Raw genomic sequence first — 26,499 nt, forward strand, 5'->3', positions numbered from 1 at the left:
AATATACAAGAGATGTTCATGTCCCTGAGCCTGAGGCAATGAACTGCCAACAGCACCTCTGTTTTGGGAGCTGCATTTAAATTGCCTGTGAGATGCCTATGGCTCTCAAGCTTTGACCTGGCCGCAGCTAATTTAAATGATGCCAAGTATGATTCTTCTCCTCATGTTGAGATAAATCAGGAAGGTGATGGAATTAAGGCAAGAGGAATTAGGCCCAATGAATTCATTTACTATTTGTAGTTATACGGTGTGCCTTCCAGCTGGTTCCAGATTGCTCACTATAACCCCTCACAAGGCAATCAGCATTAAAAAGGGCTGGACTTTCAACCTTCCTGGCAGCATTTCCCCCTCTAATCATGGTGATAAACCAGGAGAGCTGTAGCGAGCATTAATTAGGTGAGCCTATGACGACAGCTCTAATTCACATAAATGATCCATATATATTGAGTCTAGGATTTGCCACCAAGCCATAGCAGCCAAAGTTATTTAAGGATTTTGTATCTTAGACCCTCAGTAAGACTCCCTTAGACCTACCTGCATTCTTGTTTAGACTTTCTTACAACCTTGCCTGGAGTAAATCACGCCAGTTCATCTCCCCTTACTCCCAGAGAGGCAAGTGACCCTAAGCAAGCACGAGTGTAAGGGGGTCTAAATTATTTACAGAAATTATTGGACATTATGGAGTCAAATAACATAGGTGAAAGTAGTAAGTAGAAAAGAGGTACTTTACCTGGAATAAATTATTCACTATGCTGCATTCACTCAGCACAGCTGCACTAAGACCCACTAAAGTTTTCACATAAAATAATGCAGTGTGTGCTGTACTAACACTTCAAAATAATCTTTCTCCCCTCCAGGTGGCACCCAATAACACAGCTAGAAATCAGCTTCAGAAAGCATTTACAATACAAAACCCTGAAGAAATAATTCAGGCAGTTATGGTAATTTGACTTGAAGTGAAACTTCATCTATGAACCAAAGGTATCTGTACTCACATATCAAGTTATCATTAACAAGCCTAACTTTGTGTTGTTATATCATTGTAAGTTATGGTGTAATATAAAAGGATTGCTAAATATTTTTTAGAATTTTTTACATTTCTGTTAGTAGGAATCGCATCCAGACAACAGAATAGGCATTTACAGAAGTTGTCATACTTTTGAAGTGATAACCCAACAAGAACTAAATTCCACTCTGGAACTGTATTCTTGTCCCTTTCCCTCTCTGACTGAAAGAGGGCACACACAACATTACCTGAAGCAGGATTTTGTTTCCTTCATAGTCCTGAGTTTGCCATCTGGTGCTGCTGATAGGAATACATGGATGAGGCAAAAGAGGGACTAGCTGTCCTATTTCTTGCACCTTGAATTGCAGAACTGAAGATTCTTTCAGCTCAACAGATATCCCAATAGGCAGCTGCTTTAGACAGAGCTGAACAGCAGTGTGTTTTGTTGTGTAAAGGGCAAAGACACAAAAGTTACGCTTCTGCATTGTTGCTTCCTTCTGCAGGATCATCTCATATAATCTTACTGCATCTTCATAGTTATCAAAGCTACAGTACAGGGTAACACGCAGAATTTCAGTGCCATAATGAACTTGCCTGACACCCCACACAGGCATGTGGTCATCCAGACCATAGAAGTCCTGATTAGCTGGTGCATAGGGGTAAAGTTTTCCATTAGTATTTTGTGTGTGATAATACTGCCATGGTGGGTGCTGAAAGAAATCATGGACCCGAAAAATCCGTTCTTCCCCGAAGGACTCATGGAGGAAAAGGAGAACAGATATCCCTGGAAATCCAGAGGTTTTCTTGCGATATTTCTCATAATATTTCATTGGAGTAACACGCTCTGATACAAGGAAAAGGCGGACATCAGGGCAGATCCATTCCAAAAGCTGATCAAGGGTTTGCTGCAAAAACAATGAATGTCCTGAGTTGGCAAGGAGATGCACTGTCATCACCATAGGGTCTGTACTTTCATCCATTGCAAAACTGCCTTGAAAATAAAAATAAAGGCAAATTAGTGCTTTAATTTCTCTGGAAAGAGGCGATGTTCCTAATGCAGGTAATCATAAACAACTGTATTTGTCATTTCTCTACTGCTTTCCATTTACAATCACAAAGTCCTTAGTAAGCTTCACAACTGCATGCAACTCGTATGTTCAATTTGCAGGGTGGGGGGTGGGGAGCAGAGGGGAAGAAAACAAACAAACTACAGGAAGACACAGAGAAATAAAATGACCTGTCCAACATAATAACGATGTAAAATGGTAGTGTTAGGAATATGTCTCTTATTTGCTAAAATCCAGTTTGGAATTTTAATCCATGTCTGTGTATGAGACCACCTGCCTTTTCCAAAAAACCCTCCCAGCTCTAACATTTTTTTAAATAGTACGGATCCGATAAAGTGAAGATCAAGAACACTTAAAAAAAACCAAGCAAGCAAAGTATTTATTCTTGCATATGTTAATAATTTTTTTAAAAATATACTTGCCAGCTGATCAGAGAAGCACAAATTCTGGGATCCAGCAGAACCGTGACAATGTACGTCACTGGATAGAGTTACTGCTGCTGTACAAATGCCATGTGGCACTTGAGTTTTAAAGCCTCAGCATATTTTGCTTTGTTAGTCAGCATGCCAATGTCTGTGTGTGATCTAAATAAAAGCTTGTGATCTTTGTGAGTAACACCCTTCTGGAGTGCACAGATAATCCATTCTTTAAAAACAAGGAAAGGAAATAGGCTAAGAAAAGAAAAACAAATGTGAACTACAGAGATAACAATTAGGGCAGATAGGAATCAATCTAAGGAAAGACAAGAGTGTAGGGAAATCCCTTGACTCCTAATTTTTCCATTGTAGCATTTTACTCAGGGTCGAGAGTACTGCTGTTCCATACTAATCCAAGTGTCTCAATTCTCTGTTTGTTATATACACTCCATAGTCATCTAGGCATCAGACTTTTTCCCTGCCTTTTAGTGCATTTTCTTTCCTGTCTATTGCTGTGCTGTATTTGGAAAACCTGTTCCACTTATGCTAACAGGAGTCTGGATAAGTTTCCTTTTAATGGCTTTAAAATGTGGGTGGAAGGGGGGACAGGTTATGTTTAAACTTTCCCAAAATCCATCTCATCTTGAGAGGGGGAAGGGGGAACAGGTGCTGCTCAGATTGAAACATCTAGGGTGTTGACAGACATGCAGCTCCCTGCTGTAAGTCATGGTGCTTCACAGGAAGCGCCATGAGTTACACTGATTCCCTTGACCCAACAGCCGTTCATTGGTGTGTCTGGGGCATCAGGGGATTGAACTCCAGTTCAGAGTGGCTGTGTGTCTGATGCCTCTCTCACCCCAGCCCTCCCTCCCCTGACCCCATACTGTCTTCAGGATGGGAGGGGGGAGAAGGAGGGGAAATATATAGCAAAATATATAAAAGAGGGACATTTTATATTTCTGTGATCTGGAGAAGGCTAGAAGAAGCAATATTTTCATCATCAATATTATATATCAAATTATACCAGTATGAACTGTTACAATGTAATTTATCTTTGTAACACAAGTGTAGCAAAACCACTGAAGTTTGACTTTTATTCCAGGTCAAAGTTAACTGACTTTGTACTGCTAGAGGATCATGCTGATATAACCATCAGAAGTGCACATCAGAGGCAGTAACAGAAGTGATGTTTTGTCATGCAATCAGCCCCCTGAAGCCCTTTACTAACTTGACAAAAGTAAATATTGTGCAGTATGTGGCATTTCCAGCCCTCTAGATTAATAAAGCACTCTGACTCTGAAAGAGTTTGTTATTCAAACTTTGAACCACATCCCCCTTTTCAAATTTTATAATTGGTTGAACAAAAACTCTAGGTCTGAACACACCAACATTTGGACAGTTCCATATCTATGGTTTAGCTACATCTCAATAAAAGTTTTATTCTTTTACTAATTTATAAATGCATAAATACCATATGCTTATATTCCATGGTAATATGTGCAATATAAAACAAAGGATTATTAAAGGCAGAGAGAAGATTAGATGGATTTGGGGGAAAGTTTAAACAATCTATTTGCTTAATAGGCGTGGTGACTCCATAGTAATTGCTGTGAAACAGAATAATTCCTACCCTTGGACAATCACAGGAACTAAATGGAGAAAATAAAAAATTATAGCACTTCAAGCAGTACAAGGGTTTCAAGGCTACAGACAGAAGCCCTTTAAAGCACTGTAAATGAATTCTAAACAACCTTCTCTTCCCCCCCCCCACCTCCCTAAAGTACATGTTTCCAGCCAAAGAAAAAATGTTTCATCAACTGTGGGTGTGTCTGCATGTAAAGTAATGCACAGAAAGGATACTGCACATTAAACAAGGTGCAGTAAATTGTAACCAGGAATGTGTATACATGTATGCCCTGTTGGGTACAGATTTGTGCCCAACAGGATCAACCTGGTTCAGGGCTGCTCCTGCCCTGCTCTTCCATGCAGCACCAGCCAGGGGGAGTGTCCCTGACTGCCAGCTCGGGGGCTAACAGGAGGCATAGGGGCTGGTCCTGATGTGCATGGGGCTGGGAGAGCTGTGCTGGTTGCAGGGGCAGCTGGCTTCCATCCCTGTCCCCATGTGCATGGGATCAGGAGAGTTGTGCTGGCTGCAGGGGTAGCTGTCTCCCACCCCATGCACATCAGGACCATCAGGACTGGAAGCCACCTGCCTCTGCTGCTGGCACAGCTCTCTTGGCCCCATGCACATGGACACTCATCCCTATGGGACCAGGGCAGGAGCCAGCTGCCCCTATAGCCAGCACAGCTCCTCCAACTTGGGGGTTTAGCCAGGCAGCAGTGGCCCCCTGGTGCCTGGGCTCACTGGGAGCAAAACTGCTCCCAGTCAGCATCTACACGTATGCTGCGCATTATCTAATGTATCATTTATCTAGTACCTGTATGTGCTGGTACTAGCAAATAGCACATTAGATTAATTTAATTCACAGTAGCTTCAGTGCATGTATAGATGGTGACACTTTACTGCACGTTAGAATAGTCTAATAGTCTAATGTGCAGTAAAGTGTTTCATGTAGACATGCCCTATATGTTACAGTCCTGAATCTCAGTGATTTTGGATAGGGAAGAGGGACAGGACACTCAACTGACTTCCTGTGTCTCAGATCAACAGGAATTTTGCCTGGGTATTAAAGTTAAAGAAAGACCTTCAGAGTCTGGCCTCTAGCAAGAAATATAAATTCAGTTCCAATGTAAATGTTATCTGTTCTCCAAGAAGGGCTGCTGCTGTTCCAGGCATCTTAGAAGAGGCATCCACTAGTGTGACTCAAATAGAAAAGATAACTAGTGTTAGAACTACATTATGATCAGAGCTCCTATCTCTGGTGATAGTGAGGAGGATAATATAAGCCAGGGAACAATCCCCTGAGGAACAGCTCAGAGAGAAAGATTCAGAAATATGCATTTACTGCAATAACCATTAAGCCAGCATCTGAGTCACCAGCCACAACTTTGATTCCTCCCTGTCTAAGCAGCCACTCCATTCCACCTCCCCCTCTGTGGGTTCCACTTCACCCCAGTTCTGTGTCCACTACCTTTTATGCTATAGCTTCTCTGTAAACTGCTTTCCTATTAATGCTGGCAAAGGCAACTAAAAGAAAGTGGCATGGCTGTGGTCAATTTTATTTGCTGGTTTCACAAGAAGCACTATATAAGTCACATGGATGTGCTCTTCCTGTGATACTGGTAACGCTCGGGAAAATCTATTCTCTGCCTCCTTCCCAAGGAGGACCCAATCTGAAAAAGCATGAGAAGAAAACAATACAGTAGTAACCCTATATCCGGTAATTGCCACCTGTTTCCCCTTCTCTAGGCTAGTATGCACATATGGGAGTGAAAGAGCTGATGCACTTATTTGTTGGCAAACTCTTAGTTTTCATAGGTGTGAATATAGAGCTGGGATGTGCCCTAATTTCCTTGTTGAATCATATCAGCTTCTGCAAATGTATACAGCTCCCTCCCACCTTGCTCAACTCACAGCAGAAGCCTGGCTCTTTAAAAATCCCATGAATGTAAAAATGTCCTTAGGGAAAGGATTCATTCTTGAAGGCAACTTAAAAGTAGATTGTGCTAAGCAAATTTTACAACCTAGCTGCACTTCATGTGGATTAACGTGTTTAGATGGTGGGGGGTAATGGAGAGAAAAGACTTTCCACTGACTTCATTGGGAAATGAATTAGGCTTAGTATGGAGATGAACTTCAATAGCCTTATGCACTCCAGGTATTGGTCCAGAAGCAGCTGTGACCTACTTGAAGTTCCACACAACTTTTCAACAGCTGCGTCTAATTTCTCATACACAGAGGAGATGAAGCTGACCACCAAAAGAAGGCAATTTTTTTCAGCATACAATACATTTGCCAAAAATAAAGCTTTGGTCATTCTGAAACTATTTGTGAATTCATGCTGAATAATCAGGGCTGGGAAAAAAAGTTGGGTACAGTACTAGCAGTAGTGCCCCCTTCTCTCCCTCCACACCTCCCCTTTCTTTTGTTTAAGAGCTCAGTGGTCATAGAACTCAACCAAGACATGAGACCCATGGTTCAACTTGACTTCTGCCTGAGGGCATTTGAATGTACACCCCTGAAGAATGCTTAGCTATTGCACTAGAGCAATCCAAGGTCAAGTGCTCCCAGTTGCTCCCGTTAATACTGATTTACCGTGTGTAGCTAAATATTCAGTAACATGGAGACAGGAACCGAGGTCTTCCAAATCTCAGGTGAGCTCAGGAGTCACTCTCATGCTTTTGCTTTCAGCCTCAGTGAATATTTACAACTCACCTTTCAGATAAAAAAGAAAACCTTTGACCACCATCTCTTCATTCCCTCCCCGCCCCAGTTCTGTGATTCTAGCTCTGTTTCCTTTCCTTTTTTTTATTAAACAAACACCCAAAATGAAACGTTTCATATCAAATAGGAAACTGTCAAACCAATTCTTTTTTTCATCAAGAAAAAGTGAGAAATATTATTTTAAATTTGAGAAGAGAATTTGTGGGGGGAAGCAGGGGTTGCTTTCACCGCCAAATAGAAAGCACAGTTATTCACAAAGCCATACTGCAAGAATCAGCAAAGATGTCTGTAGGAAACCAGAAAATGAGCTGTCCAAAAGTTCATAAGAAAATGAATTGCACTCAAAAATAAAATGGTACTATATTACCGTGACAGAGCACCTTTGGTGCCTGTCACTTTAAGGGTGGGAGCAGGGAGCTGCCGGGTGATTGATTGCAGCAGTCATTTTTCAGACTTAGGCCAGAAAGGCAGCGGTCTAGGTTGAGCAGCCAAGGAGGTAACATTGTGCTGAGCTGCTCCTTGGAGGTAAGGGTAGGAGCTACAGGGGATGGTTTGGAGGCTCCTGGTCCTGGGTATGGCTTGAAACTGCACCCAGGTGGGGCTCCTGGTGGCATGCCCCAGAAAATGCCAGGCCAGTTACCTCCCTGGTGAAAGGTGGGTAGGGGTGCTTTAAAACCTCAGCCTCCACTATATAGTGGAGAATATACAAACTATAGGGCCAGGCATGCTGAGGGAAAGGTGCCTGAGCCCCTGTGGGTATAAGACCTCAAGCCCTGGAGAAGGGGCAGTGTGGAGCCCAGGAGGGGCATAAAGGTGATGCCAAGGAGGGGTGGAGAGTGGTCCCAAGAGGGGACAGAAAGATCCGAGTGCCCGAGAAGGGGCCAGTGGCTAGATCCAGCCTAAGTTTAGGCATGGACCGTCACTTGCAAGCTCAGTTGCCAGAGTAAGCCTGATAGCCTGAAGGCTGCTCTTGGGGAACAGGCGGAGTGGAAGAGTCCCGGTGAGAGGGGGCAGGGTGAGTGAGGCCCGGTGAAAGGAGGGAGTATGACTGAGTGAGTGGAAAAGGCCCAATATGGGGCAGAGTTTGGCTCGGCTTCTGGCTAGAGCATTTATAATCATGGATGCTATCTGCGAGGCATGGGCTAGAGTATAGGAGAGGGTTGGAGTTGTGGACATCAGCCTAGACATCAGGGGTTCAAAATGGGCAGCCTCCTGTCTAAGTACCATCTTTGTTATTTACCAACAAGGCATGGCAGAAAAACTAGGTGGGCGGCATGCCTGTAGGTAGGAGGAGGATGCTTACCCTGTCATAACTATTCACAATAAGAGTGACTATCTGGGAATATAATACAATATAGAGTCACACATTTATTTTACTTTAGGAATATACATGAGCTACTTAAATATTATGCATGTTTATACCAACAACACACCAAGCTTTATAAGGCCCATATAAACCTTCACTTTATGTTTTAGTTGAACAAATTCTTCTTCTCTTTTGTATTAAAAGGAATAGTTTGAGAGCAATTTTACAATACAGATCAGCATACAAATGCAATGGCAGGGCAGGGGGGAACCTATTTTAGTTTAGGAATGACGGGTAAAGTGAGTGCTATACAATGTAATTAATACCTCAGAGATTAAAAAAAAAAAGAGTAAGAGTGAAAAGTTTAGAAAAACTCCAACCCCAATTCAAATCCTGCACTCATGGCAATTGTCTGATGGCAGTAAAGAATTCTCACATACTGCAGTAATAGATGCAATGTTATACAAATCCAAAATAAAACATGAATTTGAGAATGGGTAAGTGACTTTAATAACGTAAACAGTTTCCTAAATTCCCTCTTCACAACAGGATAGCTAATGAATTCTCAGACCTGAGTGAACTGTGACTCAATCTTAAATATAATACTATTCAAAATAAGCATGCACAAAAGTATAGCTGTACTCGGTGTGTAGAAAAATGAACAGTTAAAGCACTTTAAAATAGTAGCAATTTACAGTAAATCTACTGTAACTGATGTATTTGTCTGCTCTAAACTAGATCATTGCATCTTTATAGTGGTTTCACTCAGGCTTCAAGTTAGAGGTTCAGCTTCACCATACTACTATAGGACTGATCAGACGAAAGTTATATTTTAACAAATCTTTTGCAGCCTCTTTACTCAGATTTATTCCAAAACACTGTGTGCTGTCATCACTTCCTGGTTATAAAAGAAAAAGCTTTAACAACAACAACAGCAACAACAACAAATTAAAATAAACTGAACAGACACAACAAATTTATACTGCCCTCTCAATTCTGATTTGTGATTTATCTCAAACATTCTTGATTACAACCAATTTAAAACGTATACCTGCTAGCTGGTGAGGACCGATTCAACATGGAGAAATTATCTTGACAACCACTGATCAATCCATTCATTCTTTGCAGTCAAGTGCAAATCTGAACAACCTCAAGCTTTTTGACCAAGCTTAGCTTTGGGGGCAAACTCTGTGGCTCTGGCTGTCACCACTTTTGAGGAAGTTAAAACTATCATGATGGAAGAAACTCAAAACATACAACTTTAAATTTATTAAACACAAACATTGTTTATATTCTCTCCATTTCTTATCTATAACTGGCTAACACAAAATAGGCAAATAATAAGGTTCTGAGTGCTAAGAGGTACAGGAACAGTTTACTGTTTTCTAAGTTCCACAATGATCAATTCAGTAAAGAAATGAGAACATAATAAAGAGCAGGAAAAGGAAGTAGAAACCTCAGTCTACCACTGATTAGCTTACCTGAAGGCACTATTGAGCAGGCTGGGCCTCAAGTTGCTGGCTTTGAGTCACCACTACAAACACCCCTCAGAAACAAAGTCAGAAATTAACCAAAAGGCAGCCTTTGAAAATCAAACTTTAGCTCCTCTCACAGAGGCCCAGTGACTTGAGACTCTTTCCTTAAGAAACACTATTCTACGAGATCGACAGACAAGGTAGAGTTTCAAGACTCAGAGGAGAGATATATCCTAACACCACTTCCTTGTCAGTTAACATAAAAGACAGTTTTACGCTGACACCAAAAGACAGCTTAGGGAGTATGCAGCCCTTCAGCAGTACCATGCCCAGCCAGAGGACCAATTATGGTGGGAATGAATTTTTCTTGCTCAGTTCTCTTAAGTATAATATTTAGACATACTGAAAACAAGAAAACCAAGATAGCAGGGGTTATGCATACTTTCTCTGGAAAACAGAATGACACAGACTAATTTTAGTCAATGTTCCTCAGCACATTTGCTATTTCTTATTGAAAAAGATATGAATTTGCCTTTTGAGATTTTCAGCTGTGTAAAGAAAGATGGATATGGCCTAACATTAAAGTAGCTCAGCATGTATACTTGAATCAGAATATATATAGTCAAATTTTAGGAGCAGATATAAGTGAGTCTGTTTTAAGTTGGTGGAACATATACTCCCTCAAGGTTATAATAAGGGTTGTGGGGGAGGGAAGTTTGTCCTTAAAGAATTCCCTTGTATTCTTCCTTTCATTACCAAGTCAGGCATTTAGCAACTGGCAGTTATGGGAATGAGGGTAATGCCTTAAATTTTTGTTTACTGAACTTTATCTTAACCCCCCTCCACCTGTCCCCTAAATCATCTTGGTAAAAGGGCAACACTAGGACATCTCTCTGAGACTCATTACTGCTGATATAATGTGATTCAATATATTCAGTTTTTCTGATATTTATTTGCTATCAGAAGAGTGGAGAATAATGTAATACATGAATTTGCATTAGGAAAAAAGAGAATCATTTATACTATCTGCTTCTGGCTCCTTCAGATCTGAGAATTTAAGAGCTCTATTCTGCCCTTATTTAGTCTCCCTTCTCATCAGGCTGGATAAAACCAAGATAGATAAAGACCATTACCAGCAAAGACAACTTGTGGAAAAAATGGAAGAAAAATGGAAGGAGACTGCAAATAAATATAATGCTACCAGTGAAAACCTCAATCCACTAAAACCAATAGCAAAACTGCAATTTCTTTAAAGAAACCAAGTTTTCACCCCCTACTGACTAGATAGGTTCTGGACGAAGACACCCACTTTCCAGACTGAAGTCTTGGTGAGATTTCAAAGGGCTCTCTAGGGCCAGATTCAGAGCTCACTGTATTCAGTGAATTCTTTCCACTGACATCACTGAGGTTTGCTTCAAATCCATCATGAACAAGTTTCAGTTTTGCACAAATAAGACTGGCCTATTCAAAAGTAGGCAGGATAACCTCAACTTATGTACTAGAGCTGTGTAGAGCATGTAATATTTGATTCAACAGCCATGTCGAATATTAAACCTGGTACCACTTCGATTTGCCGTCTGCTTCGACTCGAGGTTGAAGCTCAAGTCAAATATTGGAGCTGCTTCGACTTCCCCATAGGCTATTATGGGGAAGGTCAAAGTAGGCTATAACTTTGGTATTTCTTGTCTGATCTTGATGAAACCTGCAGGAATGGTAGCTCCTGAGGAGCCCACAAAGCGTGCCAAGTTTCAACAAGATAAGTTCAGGGGGTGCAGAGAGACTGCACCCCAAATTCTTGAGAGAAAACCTCCTGTGACTTCTGTGTGGAAAGCCACAGGGAGTCAAAACTGCTGGCTTGCTAGCCCCTAAGGAGCCCACAAAGCCTGCCAATTTTCACGGTGATAGGTGCAGGGGTTTGGGGGAAACTGCACCTTAGGCTGCTGACAGACAAAACTCGTGCTCCAGATGGAGTGAGGAGGGCGGCATTCGCTCCGTCTGTACCTGGCGCTTGGAAAGCCCCAGCAGTGGGAAGTTCACCTTGAGGAACACCAGCTGCTCCACCAGACCAGGATCCAGGCAGGTGCGGTGGGGCATTACAACATCCACAGCCATACTGAACACCTTCTCGCTTGCACACTGATCGGTGGACAGGACAGGTATACCCGGGCAACAGTGGCCAGATCCGGCCACATCGGGTTGTGGGTTGCCCAGTAGGCCAAGGGGTCACAGTCCGGGGGCTCCACAGGCTCGGCAAGATAGGCAGACACCACAGTGTGAGAGCTGCCTGCCTGATCCTGGGGTCTGGTTGGTCTGGACCCCCTAATGTTTGCCATGGCCTTAGCCCATATTGGCAGTGCCTGTGGTGGAGGGGAAGACTGGCTCATGGATGGCAGGCTGGGTTCAGGCAGTGGATCCCCCTGTTCCACTTCCCTCCGCCGCTCCGCCTCCGTCACTTCCTTAATAAGCACCTCCCTCCAGCAACTTAGTGTCTCGCTGCCACATATGGTGCCCTTCACCCTTGGGTCACAGATGGCCACTAGCATATGCGCTGTGTTGGACCCCAAGGGTTCAAGCCTTTTCCTAAGGCCCTCCTTCTTGCCTGCACATCTGGTGAAAGCGGCCTGCCCCAGCCAGGAACATTGGCCCCCAGGAAGCTCTCCATTTGGCTGTGGAGCTCCTTAACTATGGGGATCACCTGGCTGAGGAAGGCATCAGCAGCACTGAGGGTCTCAGTGGCCTCAAGGAAGGGCTTGAGGACCAGCAAGATCTGGGAGATGGCATCCCACTCAGCTTTGGTCAGGGGGCTGCTGATCCCAATCTCCCCAAGCAAGGTCAGCTCATGGATGGCCTTCTGTTGCTCCACCAGCCTCATGTGGAGGTCTACCAAGTCTCCATGTCCTAGACTATTCTGTGCTGCGGGACATTTAGCTCTGTTTGTTTGTCCTGCAGCATCTTGCCCCCCTTGATGCTCCGGTGGAAGTAGCCTGCCACCTTCCGGCATCTGGAAACGAGCCTGCTGGTGTTGCTGGCACCATCACCGGCAGCCCTGCCCCCCTCCAAGGCATCCCTCACAATCAGATGTAAATTGTGTGCCACACAGCAAATACCAGCAGAATCATGGACTGCCTTGACCATATTGGCCCCATTGTTGGTGCCCATGAAGCTGCGGGTGAGCTCAGCCTGCCCAACGCCCAGCCACCCCTGCACCATTCAGTTCATGGCCCCCTCATCTCTGCTGCTGTGTGGGACTTATCCAGCACCTTGGCATGAAGGAGAGCCCACTGATGGCCTGACTGGCCACACCAGTGCCCTGTGAGGGAGAGGTACGCATGATCTCCACCCCGGCTGCTCTAGGTGTCCAAAGTGAACTGTACGGTCACCTGCGGACCTGCCTTGTGCAGCTCCTCCCTCAAGTGCTCTCTGCATGCTTCGTATAGGGAAGGCACCACCGTCCTGATGAAGGTGGTGTGTGTGGGCACCTGCTAGGATGGAGCCAGCTGCTCAACAAAGGTGAAGGGCTGGCCATCCAGAGCAAGCATCTCCCCATTGGTCTGGGTGACCTTGCTTGTATTTGCAACTGGTCCCTTTTGCCCCCAGTGTTCCAGGGTGCCCTGCCTCTGCTGTGGGAGGACGGGGGCTGTGGAGTGAGCAGGGGCTGTTCCTGTGGCAAAGGGGTGGTACCTGTGAAGATGATTCAGCATCCCCGAGGTGGTCATGCACTTTGTTCCCTTGCCCTGGCTGATTTTGGCTTGGCAGTGCACGCAGATAGCAAATGCGGGATCATCTGCCAGCTCATAATGATCCCAGACCATGCTAGTACTAGGCCTTTCCCTCTGACATGTGGGTGCATCTGTGGATGCTGCTGAACTTTCCCACTCTTCAGCAGTCAGAGGCACAGCAAGAGAAAGAGCAGACTCAGCTGAGCCGCTTGCCTTCACCTGTACAGAGGTGCCTTCTGGGAAAGACCTCATGGCTTGAAAGGAAAAAACCTGAGGGGTGTCAAGCACAAACTCGACTGATTCTCCCTCCTTCCCTTTCCAGGGCACTGAGATCCAGATCCAGCGCCAGCTCGCCTAGTGCTGGAAGGCTCAGCATAGGCAGTGACACGGGGTGGAGCACGCTGCTGTGCTGGTTGCAGTTATGGTGGGAGAGGTTGTGGCTGCTGTGTCTGGACATGAGAGAGTCTCAGGCACAGGCAGTGGCTCTGGTGGTACTGCTGCTCCCCTCTCTTTACTGCCTGTAGCAGCCTCATCCCTTGTAGTGGGAGGAAAGAGGCTGCATCTGAGTTTGGTGGGGGGAGAAACTGCGGCTCTCCCGCTTGCAACCCCCCTTGCTCCCCTTTGTGCAGGCTGGCCAGTGTGGCCACCTGCCTTTCTACCCTGCTTCATAATGTGTTCCTTCATATGTAAACAGGAGCCCCTAAGTGTGCTGTGCGCCGCGGATTAGATTTCTGGACGTTATGTAAATGTGTTTGTGCGTGTAGATAATATATTGAGAAGCGCTGGTGTGGTGGAAAGAACGAATGATATATATATAAACTAAATTCCTATATGTAGAATAGATCCTAGGCTACTACTAACCCTACCCAATCTAAGCGTAAACTAATATGAAAAGTAGTTATAAAATAAAAGCACCAAGTTCTCAGAAATCCCTATTGCTAGCATTGTAAGCAGGGAATCTGTTGAAGATCAGGGCTTCCAGCAGTCGTGGTCTGACGCAGAGGTGCTGGAGAACTTTTTTTTTTTTATTTTATTTTTTTTTGCACCAGTCCTGGAAGCACTGGAATACCAGGTCAATGCATGGAGTGGATGGAGCAAGCTCTGGTTCCACCACCCAACACCAAAAAGAATCTGCTCAATATAGACCTCCTGTGGAGGACAAATCAGAGGGCCGGGAGAGGCTGCAGGGCCTGCCCGCAGGGAGAGGCTTCAGCAGCTCAGAAACTGACCCCAAGGCAGAAAGCAGGGGAACTGAAAAACTGCTGCCTTTTATGCATTTTCTCTGGCCCTCCCCCAGAGCACTGGGATTGGAAGGGACCTCAGAGAATGCTGACAGGTCACTGGCCAGCCACACATGTCAGTCATGAAAGCACTCCTTCCCCCTCTCCCCCTCCCTCCCCTTACTTTCCTTTTTTTTTTCCCCCTACAGGGAATCCAGTATAGGCAAGTCGAATATTTGACCCTTGTCAAATATTTGACCTGCGCTGTTAATATTCAACTCGCACTGTTAATATTCAACTTCCAGTATTCGATTTGACAGCTTTTTCACCAGCTGCTATTTGACTCGACTTTCACTTTTCAAGGTTGAATATTTGTTGAATCGAATATTAAGTCGAAGCTTTGCACAGCCCTATTGTGTACTCTGGAGGATCAGTTGATACATGTTATGCATGCTTACAAATTCAAACTGCTGTACCCTTTCACCTCCAGCCAGACCCCATATTTTATGACAATGATTTTCAACTAGGGTAACATGAAATCTTTTTAAGGGTGCCATAGGATGCTACTCCATAGTAGCTCTTTTAGATGTGCAAATGGGTGCAAACAGAAGTGCAGCTCCCCACTCTAACTGAGAATGCTTTGCAGGAAATGTCCTGAGTTACAAGGATTCCCCCCCCAACCAAACTGAAGTTCATTGTGGTTCCAGGGGGAAGGGAAATCTAGCTGCTGGCTGCCAGCCTGCAGCCAGCTTCCCCTAGCAACACCCGGTCCTCCCTATCAGCCTAGACTGTTTTTCAGACTGGGAGGAGGAAAGGGAACCCAGGGAGTTGTTCAAGGAGTTCCCCAGCCAGCACTGGAGGGTGGGACAGGTGTATTGGAGCCTCCCTGAGGTGGGGGGGTGGTGGGGGGGCTCCAATTCACCTGTTCCACCCTCCAGCAGGGGCTGAAGAAACCCCAGACTGAACTCCCTCCACTCCCTTTCCCCCCTCCCATTCTGAAAACAGCTTGGAGGCTGGCATGAAGGCAGACACAAGTTACAGAAAACACTGTACTTTGAAACATCTTCATCTGAATCCTCATGCAATGAGGGTTTAGATTGTCATCCAATCATCTGTTTTTGAAGTGGTCCGTAGCTGTGCACTTGTGTTTGGTCATAGCTATAAATTGCTTTCTGTGGCCAGATAGGGCAAAAATTGTCACTTCAGTCTGTGCCCATGATTCACAAAATAAACCCAGAGATTTCAAATTGGAATCCATAGTGTGAAAAACATTTCTGGAACCCATTTTTGTCTTTGCATGCGTTACAACAAAAGAATTTCTCTATTATTTTTCCATAGACCAAAAAAGGAATGAAAGCCAAGAGCTGGCATTTTCTAAGGGGTGGTTTAAGTCTGGAAAGTAAAAGAACCAATGTTTTATGAAGAGCAAGAGAAAGTAACTAGATTGAGCAGCAATCTAGCAGCTATAAAGCAACAATGAATGTATTTATATCTACATGAACAAATAAGTCTTCCCACAACTAAACATATTCAGACAGGCTAGGACTGGTGTGGTTTTACAGATGCCCTAGTCATAAACTGGCCCCTCTCAGATTACGTGGCTGATGGCAACTACAGCCATAGCCACAGGTAATTTTTAGGAAAGTATCAAGCACAGAAAGAAATCTCTTTGTAGTCATTCAAATGAACTGCTTTCTTGATCTGCACTTTCCAAGCAGTCCAAGGACCGGAAAGGTGGAATGCCATCGAAGAGATGTATGTAACCAAAAGTTGAAAAGAGCATTTTATATAGAAAGTTCTAGTTACAAACTCAGCACCAGCAGTTATGATTTCCTTACCAAGTGATAATAGGGTTGTATTTTGGAAAGGCAAAAATCCCAAATCTCAGCAGTGAGCAGTCATACTGATTGCCTTTTAAAAACTGTGAAATACGTTCTATCCATTATCACTTCCTATTAGTAACTATATCTCATAACACCAGGGTAACTCTAGTATATGCTGGCCTGACTACAAGACCACCATCATACCTGTAAGTGGAAAAACGGTTGAAAACCTTTATTTGTGCAGTCTGATCAAGGAAGCTTTCCCTCCATTCTTACATACCAACTGCAAACAATTTTGGTTTACCAAAAATTGTGAGCTATTTCTAGTTACAGAGAACTGGTACTAGCCTAAGACAGCTCCTTAACGGTACTTCAAAAAAATGTAACATACCTAAAAACAGACTATTATGTATTAGGAAATAAGACTGATTCAGATTCAATCACAAACTTGTGTCAAGTCTGGGAAAAAACACCTCCAACCTACAGCTTCATGTGATTTTTGAAATTTCAGAACTTTTTTCATTTGTAGGGTTTCAGTGGAATAATTTTCTTTTTTTACTGAAAACATCCAGACCAATTAAGCAACATTTTTCATTTATCTAAAGCCATTTTTGGTAAACACAGGATTTCAAATAACAATTCTGACAAACATTTCAAAGAAAACAATCATTAAAAAGACTGTTGCAACAAAAAAGAAAAATGCTGCAAAAAGTTCCATACATTTATTTCCAAAAAAATGTTCAATGGAAAAACCTTTGTTCAACAACTTTAATGAGATTTACTTTTATGAGGAATAAAACATAAAGGGGGAAGGCCTACCTTAAAACAAGATGAATAAAAATGGTTCTAAGAAACCCCATTTTTTCCCTGGAAATCCTGTTTCTTATTAACAAATCAACATTTCTCTTGCAAGGTATTTGCAAGTATGGACAGGCCATTAAAAGGAGAGACAGTCATTAACATCCATGGACTGAAGAGTTAAGAAGAAATCAGGTAGATTGCAATGAGCAATAAAGTCAGTTGACTCTGTCACTGCTGCCTGATGAGAAATGCTGCCGTCACTGACAAGCAACTTGTTTTAAACTTTGGGTGGACTAAGGATCAGAGCGGGTGCAATTGCCTCACTGCGCCTCCCCTGGATCTGCCTGTACTTGCAAGCCACAGTTCACAGACTGTATAAGTGAACAGGGATCCAGCAGGAAAAAGGACTCTGAACATAAGTGGAAATGCATGTTTCTAACACCTTGTGACTGCCAAGTTTCCAACACCTGGTCACATGCAGCCTTGGTCCGAGTGATGGGTGACTTATGTCTTACAGTCTCCCGCAATTGGCCTAGTAGCTATTTACTCCAGGAGTTTACTCCCTATCTTACCTGCCATGACTTTGAATGTTCCCAGTGGGAGGGTTGACTATCCAGGGTCCCTCAGTGGCGCATGGTCTGCATGACGGTCACTTGCGGGGCTCCACCACCCCTACATCCTGACCTCACGCCACCTTGATGAATCCCTCTGTATTCTTGGCCATGTCCCCTCTCTCCTGTAGTTGTGGTGCCTCTTGGGTTTCCTCTTGTCCGGAGTATCAGCCCTGGAGCCTGCTTTGCTTACCCCTTCGTGGGTCTTCTATGTTTGGTGGTCCTGCTCGTGGAACCTACACTCGTCCAGAGTAAACCCTGGCCCTCAGGATCAAATCACCACGAGACACCCTAGGGCTGTGCTGTGCTTACTCTATATACCTAAGCCTGTCCTGTTTCAACCCCTTCACCTGGGGAAACAAAAATAAAAAAAACAAAAGCAAACCACAAGACACCTCGTCTGTCACGTCGCTGAAACTTAGATCATCTCCCTCCCTGATTCCTTATAACAGGGTACCAGGACCCTGGTTCCCCTACAGTCTAGCTAGGGGATACCGCCTTCTATTGACATCGAATGTAAGTGTCTTCCTGCTTGGGTCGTCCTCACTGCCTTCTCAGCTCCTTTCGTGAGCCCTGGGCCACCCCACCTCTCTCCCACCTGGAGCGTCCCCGTCCCAGAGCCTTGTAGTCCCTTTACATCTGGTTCATTACTCTTTGTATACAGTGTAGGTGCCCTGTTCATCCGCAGCCCTCTCTGTTGCTCTGGCCAGGACCTCTCCACGGGGGCCACCTCCTCCTCCTCCCAACTATTCCCAATACTCCCACCTGTGGTACTGTGGGTCTTCACAAGTCCTTCTTGGCTGCTCCTGCCATCACAGCTTGCAGGGGCTGCTTCTGGTTTGTTCTCAGCACCAGTGACCTGTTCCCTACCACCGCTGCCCAGCCTAGGATCAGGAGCTTCTTCTACATAGAATCATAGAAGTAAGGTTGGAAGGGACCTTGTAGATCTTCAAGTCCAACCCCCTGCCTGGGGGAGAAAAACTGGGCTCAAATGATTCCAGCCAGGTAGGCATCAAGCCTCTTCTTAAAGACCCCCAGGGTAGGAGCGAGCACCACTTCACTTGGAAGTTGGTTCCAGATCCTAGCCATCCTAATTCTTACGGATTTTTCTAACTCCTCATCTGATGCTCCTCCCCCCCGAGGGCTTCCTGGAGTGGGTCCTGAGGCCACATGCTCCTCCGGTCCATTCTCCCTTCTCTCTTTCTTTTGCCGTCTGCCATTTTTATTCTTGCTGGCCAGCGATTGCTGGTGATGTCACCGGCTGGCCTGAGCTGAATAAAAAAGTGGCTGATGAGCCGCGCGGGCTTCTCTTCTTGTTCCCACTGCGCTGCGGCTCCTGCTGCAGGTAAGTGTTTTTTTCTTGTTTTAATTTTTCCATTTGTCCCCTCTCCCTCTCATCTATTCTATTCCCCATAACTTTCTTTTCTTATCTGGCGTACTTCCTCCTGTTCTCTCCTGGGACACACCTAAACTGAGCAATTACAAAATGGGATTAGCAGGAAAAAAAGTTCTCTCTCAGAAAAGGAGGTTTAAAATAAAAGTTCACTTTATCCATCAAAGCTACATAACAAAAAAAATAATGGAAGTCTTTGTAAGAAAACCTGATCAACATTCAATAACATTTATGCTGATTATTTTCCTTGCAATTTTATCTTTGTTGGGCTTGTGCATCTTATACACTGGAAAAGATGGCAAATTTAATTGCTATATTTTTTCACTTGGTCACATCTTAGTGGCTGGAGGATTGGACATTTTAATGCATTTTTCTGTCTTTGGAGAAATTCTTTATATTAAGAAACTAGTGCCCAAGGTAAAATTTGCAAAAAAATTCAGTGCTCAGCAGCTCCCTTTGAGAGCAAAGGAATGTTCTTGTCCCCAGGAGAGCTGAAAATCGAGTCCCAGCTACGCAGTCAAATGAGCTAGGGTAGTTCTTTACTCCAAGATCGCATCCCACTAACACAGGCTTATGGATTTTCACTGGCACATACGTTGGTAGGATTAGGTCTTGTTAACATATTCATCCACAATTAAGAAGCTAAAAAAGTAGCCTTTTCCCTAAGCATCTGCCATTCTATTGGTGGTGAGGGGAAGAGGGAGCCAGGGAGATGTGGGCAATGGGACTGGTGGGTAAACAGAACTTCTAGTTTCATACTTGGTCGGGTCAGAAGGGACCTGAGCAGGTCATCAAGTCCGACACCCTGCCATGGGCAGGAAAGAATGCTGTGGTAAAATGACCCCAGCTAGGTGATTATCTAGCCTCCTTTTGAAGACCTCCAGGGTAGGAGCAAGCACCACTGCCCTTGGAACTTGGTTCCAGATCCTATCCACCCTGACTGTGAAGTAGTGCTTCCTGATGTCCAGGCTGAACCTACTCTCAGTCAACTAATGGCCATTATTCCTAGTTACTCCTGGTAGTGCTCGGGTGAACAGGGGCTCTCCCATTCCCTTCTGGTCCCCCTTGGTAATTTTATAGATGGCCACACAATCCCCTCTCAGCCTTCTTTTGTGTAGGCTGAACAGGTTCAGGTCCCATAGCCTCTCCTCGTAGGGCCTGCCCTGCTGCCCCCTGATCACACGAGTGGCCCTCTGCTGGACCCTCTCCATGTTGCCCACATCCCTCCTGAAGTGCAGCGCCCAGAACTGGACATAGTACTCCAACTGCAGCCTGACCAATGTCGCATAGAGGGGGAGGATCACGTCCTTGGACCTGATTGTGATGCATCTGTGGATGCATGACAAGGTACAGTTGGCCTTATTGACCATGTCCTCACATTGGCAGCCCATGTTCATCTTAGAATCAATAATAACTTCAAGATCCTTTTCTGCCTCTGTGCTGATGAGAAGGGAGTTCCACAGCCTGTAGGTATGCTGCTGGTTTTTCCTCCCTTGGTGCAGTACCCTGCACTTGTCAGTATTGAATCCCATCCTATTCTTATCCGCCCACCTCTGTAACTTGTCCAGATCTAGTTGTAGCCTGTCCCTCTCTTCTAGTGTGCCCACTTCTCCCCACATCTTCATGTCATCCACGAATTTGAACAAAGTGCTTTTCACCCCCTTATCCAAGTCGCTGATAAAGATGTTGAACAGTGTAGGCCTGAGGACCAAGACCTGGGGAACCCCGCTGCTCACATCCCTCCAGGTTGAAAATGACCCATCCACCACCACTCTCTGGGTGCGGCCCTCCAGCCAATTTGCTACCCAACTGACTGTGTAGGCATCAACACCAGAGTTGCCTAATTTTTTAATGAAAGTGGGGTGAGAGACAGTGCCAAAGGCCTTCCTAAAGTCCAAACAGACTATGTTCACCGTGACACCTGCATCCAAGGATTTTGTGACCTGGTCGTAGAAAGCAACCAGGTTGGTCTAACAGGGCCTGCCACTAATGAACCCATGTTGGTTGCCCCTAAGCATTATGAAAAACGCTACTTGAACATGGAGGTAGGTGCCTAATTTCAGGCACTTCTGTTTGACCAGGTGAGCTGAGGTAATTGATATAAATCAAATATTAATTTATTAATTTCATTAAAAAACCCTAGATGTATCTAAATCAAATAGGAGATTTTGGGGTTCTGTGGTTTATTTAATGGGCTTAAACACAGCAATGTTGCAAGCAACTTATAAGAATTGCTAACAGCAGATACCAAAATAAATGATGCTGGAGAGAGTGTTAATAAAAGCAAGTTCTCTAAGCTTGGCCTTCAGTTTAGGGAACAATGGAGAGCCATGCTGTGTAAAGGCTCCTAATTACTCCTATTCCTCAGGCCAGCTGCCCCCAGACACTGACTAATGCACTCATAATTCTAATTAAAATACAAAACGTGTGACTGGGCACGTGTCCTGCATGAGTCAGGAGTTGCCAACCGTGTCATTAACTAAGTTACTAGCAAACTCCGAGACAGCCTGGCCACAGAATGAGGTTTTTAGAGGGGGCAACTTCTAACCAAGGTGGGCCCAGCAGCTTCCCTGGATTGGGCCCACTGCAGTACCCCACTGGAAGGCCCTACAGCTACCAAACAACTCCTTGCCCACCCCATCCTCCTTCCAATCTTTCTCCCCATTCCCTGTGGGGTGCTACTGAGCAGTCACTGAGGTGCAGGGGCTCATGAGTGAGTGGGCAGCCATGGGGCACAGCAGCATTGTGTAGGCTGCAGGGAGCCCAGGAGCAAATAATGGGAATCCCCTCGCACCTTCCCTCCCTTCCCCCACCTGGTTGCTACTGCCACTTTGGCCTGATCCAAGCAGTGGGGTGGAATCTGTGTAGCAGAGGGTGAGTCCAAGTGGCAGGGGAGCAATTGGAGGATGAGGGATCAATTGGGGGATGGTCCAAGCAACATGGAAAGGGTAGGGGAGGCTTTGCCCCCAGCCTATACTGTGGCTAGAGAGTCGGGGAGCAGGAGTGGGCATGGAACAGACTTGGAAGCTGTTAGCCACGCTCCAGCTCACTAGCCCTCTAGCATCAGGTCAGAGTTGGAAAAGGATATTAACCTTGATGTGCTAACTTTAATGCCAACTGACATTGCTTATAATTATCACATGCTAATTGTAATGTGTAACTACAGCCTAATTAGACTGTGATCTATCCAAAAGAAACAGGTCGAGTTTTCTGTGACCAGAGCCATGATGGTCCGGCTGCAGCAAGGGTTCCTTATATAGAGTTGACTACTGGGAACATGGTGGTTCCCCATCCCTCCTAGAATAGCAGGTTTCTAAGTTTTATGATGCTTGGGGGAATTTCACCCTTCTCAAACTAGTTGTTTCAGGCAGCCTGCAGACTCAGGCAAACTCAAAACACTTTGCAAATGTGAAGCTGAGATTCTGCTCATCATCAGATGAAAAGGCAGAGCTCCTTAACACTTTGCTTCAGTATTCCTGAAACCAGGTGAGAACTTGTCACCTGTCCAGAGGTGCAGAGAGTACGGTGATGACAGCAGTCCACATAAAATCAGTCCTGAACAGGTGAAGATACTCTTAGATCATATGGATGTTTTCAAGTCAGTTGGGCCAGACAACCTGCATCTGAGAGTGCTGAAGGAACTCGATGAGCTCATAGCGGTGCCTCTGGTGAGGCTGTTTGAAGAGTAGTGGAACTTAGGAGTGGTCCCGAATGACTGGAAGAGGGCTAACGTAGTACCCATCTTTAAGAAAGGAAAGAGGGATGACTGCTAACTATAGACTGGTCAGTCTGACTTTGGTCCTAGGAAAAATCTTTGAAAAAAATTGTCAAGGAGGCCATCAACTACAAGCTCGTAACTGGTGGGGTACTGAGAAACAACCAGCATGGCTTTGTCAAGGCTAGGTCATGCCTAACAAACCTGATCTCCTTTTATGACCAGGTAACTAACCAGCTGGACATGGGACAGGAGGTGAATGTCATCTACCTAGATTTCAGCAAGGCCTTTGATACTGTTTCCCATGAAAACCTCTCAATTAAGTTGGAGAGTACTGGCCATGGTCTTTTTTTTGGTTAGAGAGAACCCTCACCATATCTATATGATGGGTGGTGGTCCACTGACTGACACTGCATCTAAAAGGGGCCTGGGGGTGACAATTGACCAGAGGATGAATATGAGCTGTCAGTGTGATGAAGTCACCAACAGAGCAAATAGAACTCTGGTGTGCATCAGCAGATGTGTTGTCAGTAGATCCAGAGAGGTGCTCCTCCCCCTCTATTTGGCATTGGTGAGGCCACAATTGGAGTACTATGTTTAGTCCTGGGCACCACACTTCAAGAAGGAGGTGGACAAGTTCAAAATGGTGCAGATAAGGGCCACCTGAATAATCAAGGGCCTGGGGGATAGGCCTTATGAGGAGAGACTTCAGGATCTGTGTTTGTTCAGTTTGAGTAAAAGACAGCTGAGGAGGGACTTGGTAGTCACCTACAAATATGTTAAGGGAGAACACCAGGATCTGGGAAAGCAACTTTTTAGAAAAGCACCCTCCCCCACCCCCCCCCAGAGGACGAGGACCAATGGGCACATGCTAGTCAAGAAAAAGTTTAGGCTAGACATACAAAAAAACTTCTTTTCCATACAGGTAACTAGAAACTGGAACACACTTCCAGCAGAGGTGGTGCATTTGCCATCCCTGGCGGTGTTCAAGAGGAGGCTGGACAATGACCTTGTTGAGCTCATTTTAGCCCAGTTGCCTCCTGCCCACGGCAGGGGACTGGACTTGATAATCTTACAGGTCCCTTTTGGTCCTTCTTTCTATGATTCTACCAGAAGTTTCGAGGAACTGCAACCCCAGGTACACATCCATAGTGTCTTGGTACACATCCATAGTGTCTTGGGGTAAAACTATTACAATGCTGCACAGCATTACAATTTATGAAAGACTTTTTCTTGTAGATGACCACAAGTGTCCCCAGATTCAAGAGTCAGTTTTAAGTGAGGGCCACCATATTTTAGAACTTTTTCCAGACTAATCTAAACTATGTCCATCAACTACAGTCACTGGGGCTAATACTTTAATCAAGAATGAACAAACTGTAGTAAAGCTCTGGTCATATACTATACTTCCCATATAACCTGCACACTTAAGGGTGCAGTGAAATGAGTATGTGCCACTGGAGCTTGCTACACTCTGAACAAGAGATTCCTCTCTGACAGAGGAAAGCACATCTGGAAGGAGAATGGGGCATCCTTCAGTTTTATATAGCATAACTGGTACATTATGAAAGTCCTGTATAAAATGTTTGGGAAACTTGCTCTCCATGAGGCCACTAGCAAGATGTATATTCAGAATCACAGAAGCCTACAAGTCACTGCCTCTGGCGAAATAGGCCAAGTGAGAAATGAATATAGCCCATTTTATTGGCCTGATCTCACAATTCCTTTGTCCCTCTGCAGGCATTAGGTACTCCATGGGTTAGAAAACATACGTGAAAGGCAGCCAGCCCTCGCTTTGCATTTCACTTGTGACTATGCATAACTAAGCCCACTCTTTGTCACAGCAGAAAGCAGGGTCTGGCAGTCTTTCCAACAGATAATTTATAATACAGCTGGCACCAAGTTATTCTCTCTTTCTCCCTTGTTCTTGATGCTTTAGGAGTTCACTGACCCCTAAAGAGTTGGCCTAATGTCAAATGCTACAAAAATAAGGAAACTCACATTGGATGAAAACACAATAGCAAGCAGTAAGCCCCCAGAGCAGGAACCATGGCTACCGCTCTCTATGTACAGCACCAAGCATAATGCAGTCTTTGGGTGCTATTGTAATCTGACTGTTAAATGATGATGATTAAAGAAATAGACTTTTGACATTATCTATATTTTGATAGAGGGAAAGGAACTATCTAAAAAGAAACCATTACTTCTAGGGTATATATGATTAGGGACCTACCAAAATCACAGTAGAAGTGCGCCGTGTGGTGGCTACTTTAATCTTGAAGTTTCCTGGGTGTCACCCCTCCCCCACCACTGATTGGCAGAGGGACTTTGGCATTTGCTACTGATCAGCAGGGAGGCAAAAAACATAGTTTTAAATATGGTGCAGTTGTTGCCTCCTGGCCAGTCATCAGCAACCAGCAGGGCTGCCAGGGCTCCTCGGCCAATTGGTGGCAAGAGGTAAAAACCAGACCATATTTAAAACCATGCTTTTTACCTCCCCACTGATCAGGAGTGAGTGGCGGGGAATGGCCCCTCCACCAATTGGAAGCAGGGGTCCATGATGGAAACTGCTTAATTAAAGGAGCTGCTGTGCAGTGCACTTCTGCCACAATTTTGGTAGGTCTCTACACATGATGAATTTCACGGTGAGCTTTACTGAATTATTCCCTTTAAAGCTAACGAGCTGAATGTTTAAACCACAGCTTTATATACAGTACTCTTCCTACTCAAGCAATGCGGAAATGGAAAGAAATGTTTTATTTGCCACTTTCTCAGTAAGGAAACTGATAGACTGATCCTTTCTGTTGCCCTGCACTATCATTTTCAGCTCTACAGCTTGGGTACAGAACATTTCTCCACTGTGGTAGTATTTCACACTTATTTGCCAAACAGGATTTGACCCACAAGCTGAATGACACCAGACAATTTTACTGATATTAATCTAGTTGCTATTATTATAGTAGTGCTTATACTGGAGTTTGATGCTGTGCTGTCCTCAGCAGGAAAAAAAATAGCCTTAAGTATAGGATGGTACTGAGAAAGTTCATTCTGAATAAATGAGTAAACACATTTTGTTTCCAGTGTCTACTTAGTGTCCTACTTAGAGCCACAGCCAGCTTGGTGCCTGGTGCAGGGTCACATGCAGAATGCCCCTCTACACACTATTATGAAACATTACTTGCACTTGATCTGGAGCCCCCCAATGCAAGGGCACCCAGGACTAAGTCCACTGCTAGTACTGCTCTTCCTATGATACTGCCTACCACCATCTGCCCTTTCACACATGCCACATTTAATAATGAAGTGTTTTATCTGGAAAATAAAAAGTTACTTACTGCTGGTTGAGGACTTTCCACTGCAATGAGACCTGTGAAGACAGAAACAAAGTGTCAGTGCTATTTTTAATCCCAAACATGGTATTGGGCAAAGGAAAAAGCTCTCTTTGCCACTGAAACAAAATCACAATTGGCAATGGAAAACATGTTCTTGTGAGTCTGGTGTTTACTTTTGCTTTTACTTTTAATGAAAGGTTCACCCTCCTGCCTGCAAAGTTAAGCAGTCCCTTCTGAAGGCTTCTGCAGTCTGTACTTTCCAAACAAGTC

General features: G+C 44.7%; 1 protein-coding gene and 1 pseudogene across 1 annotated transcript in view; both read right to left on the reverse strand.

Moving 5' to 3' along the window:
* The window catches only part of FAM124B (family with sequence similarity 124 member B), a 36,768-nt gene that overhangs the window by 5,428 nt on the left and 4,841 nt on the right, over nucleotides 1-26,499 (reverse strand). Inside the window, exons 2-3 of the mRNA XM_090053464.1 lie at nucleotides 26,233-26,264; nucleotides 1,255-1,997 (exon numbers count right to left, since the gene is read on the reverse strand). Coding sequence (XP_089909590.1) covers nucleotides 1,255-1,986 — 732 coding nt within the window. The 5' untranslated portion in view covers nucleotides 1,987-1,997; nucleotides 26,233-26,264. The remainder of the gene's footprint in view (nucleotides 1-1,254; nucleotides 1,998-26,232; nucleotides 26,265-26,499) is intronic.
* On the reverse strand, nucleotides 14,370-14,589 carry LOC149862889 (U2 spliceosomal RNA; annotated as a pseudogene).

Source organism: Crocodylus siamensis, chromosome 6, assembly GCF_052110815.1.
Source record: "Crocodylus siamensis isolate JL-2025a chromosome 6, ASM5211081v1, whole genome shotgun sequence".
In the NCBI taxonomy this organism is placed as follows: Eukaryota; Metazoa; Chordata; order Crocodylia; family Crocodylidae; genus Crocodylus; species Crocodylus siamensis.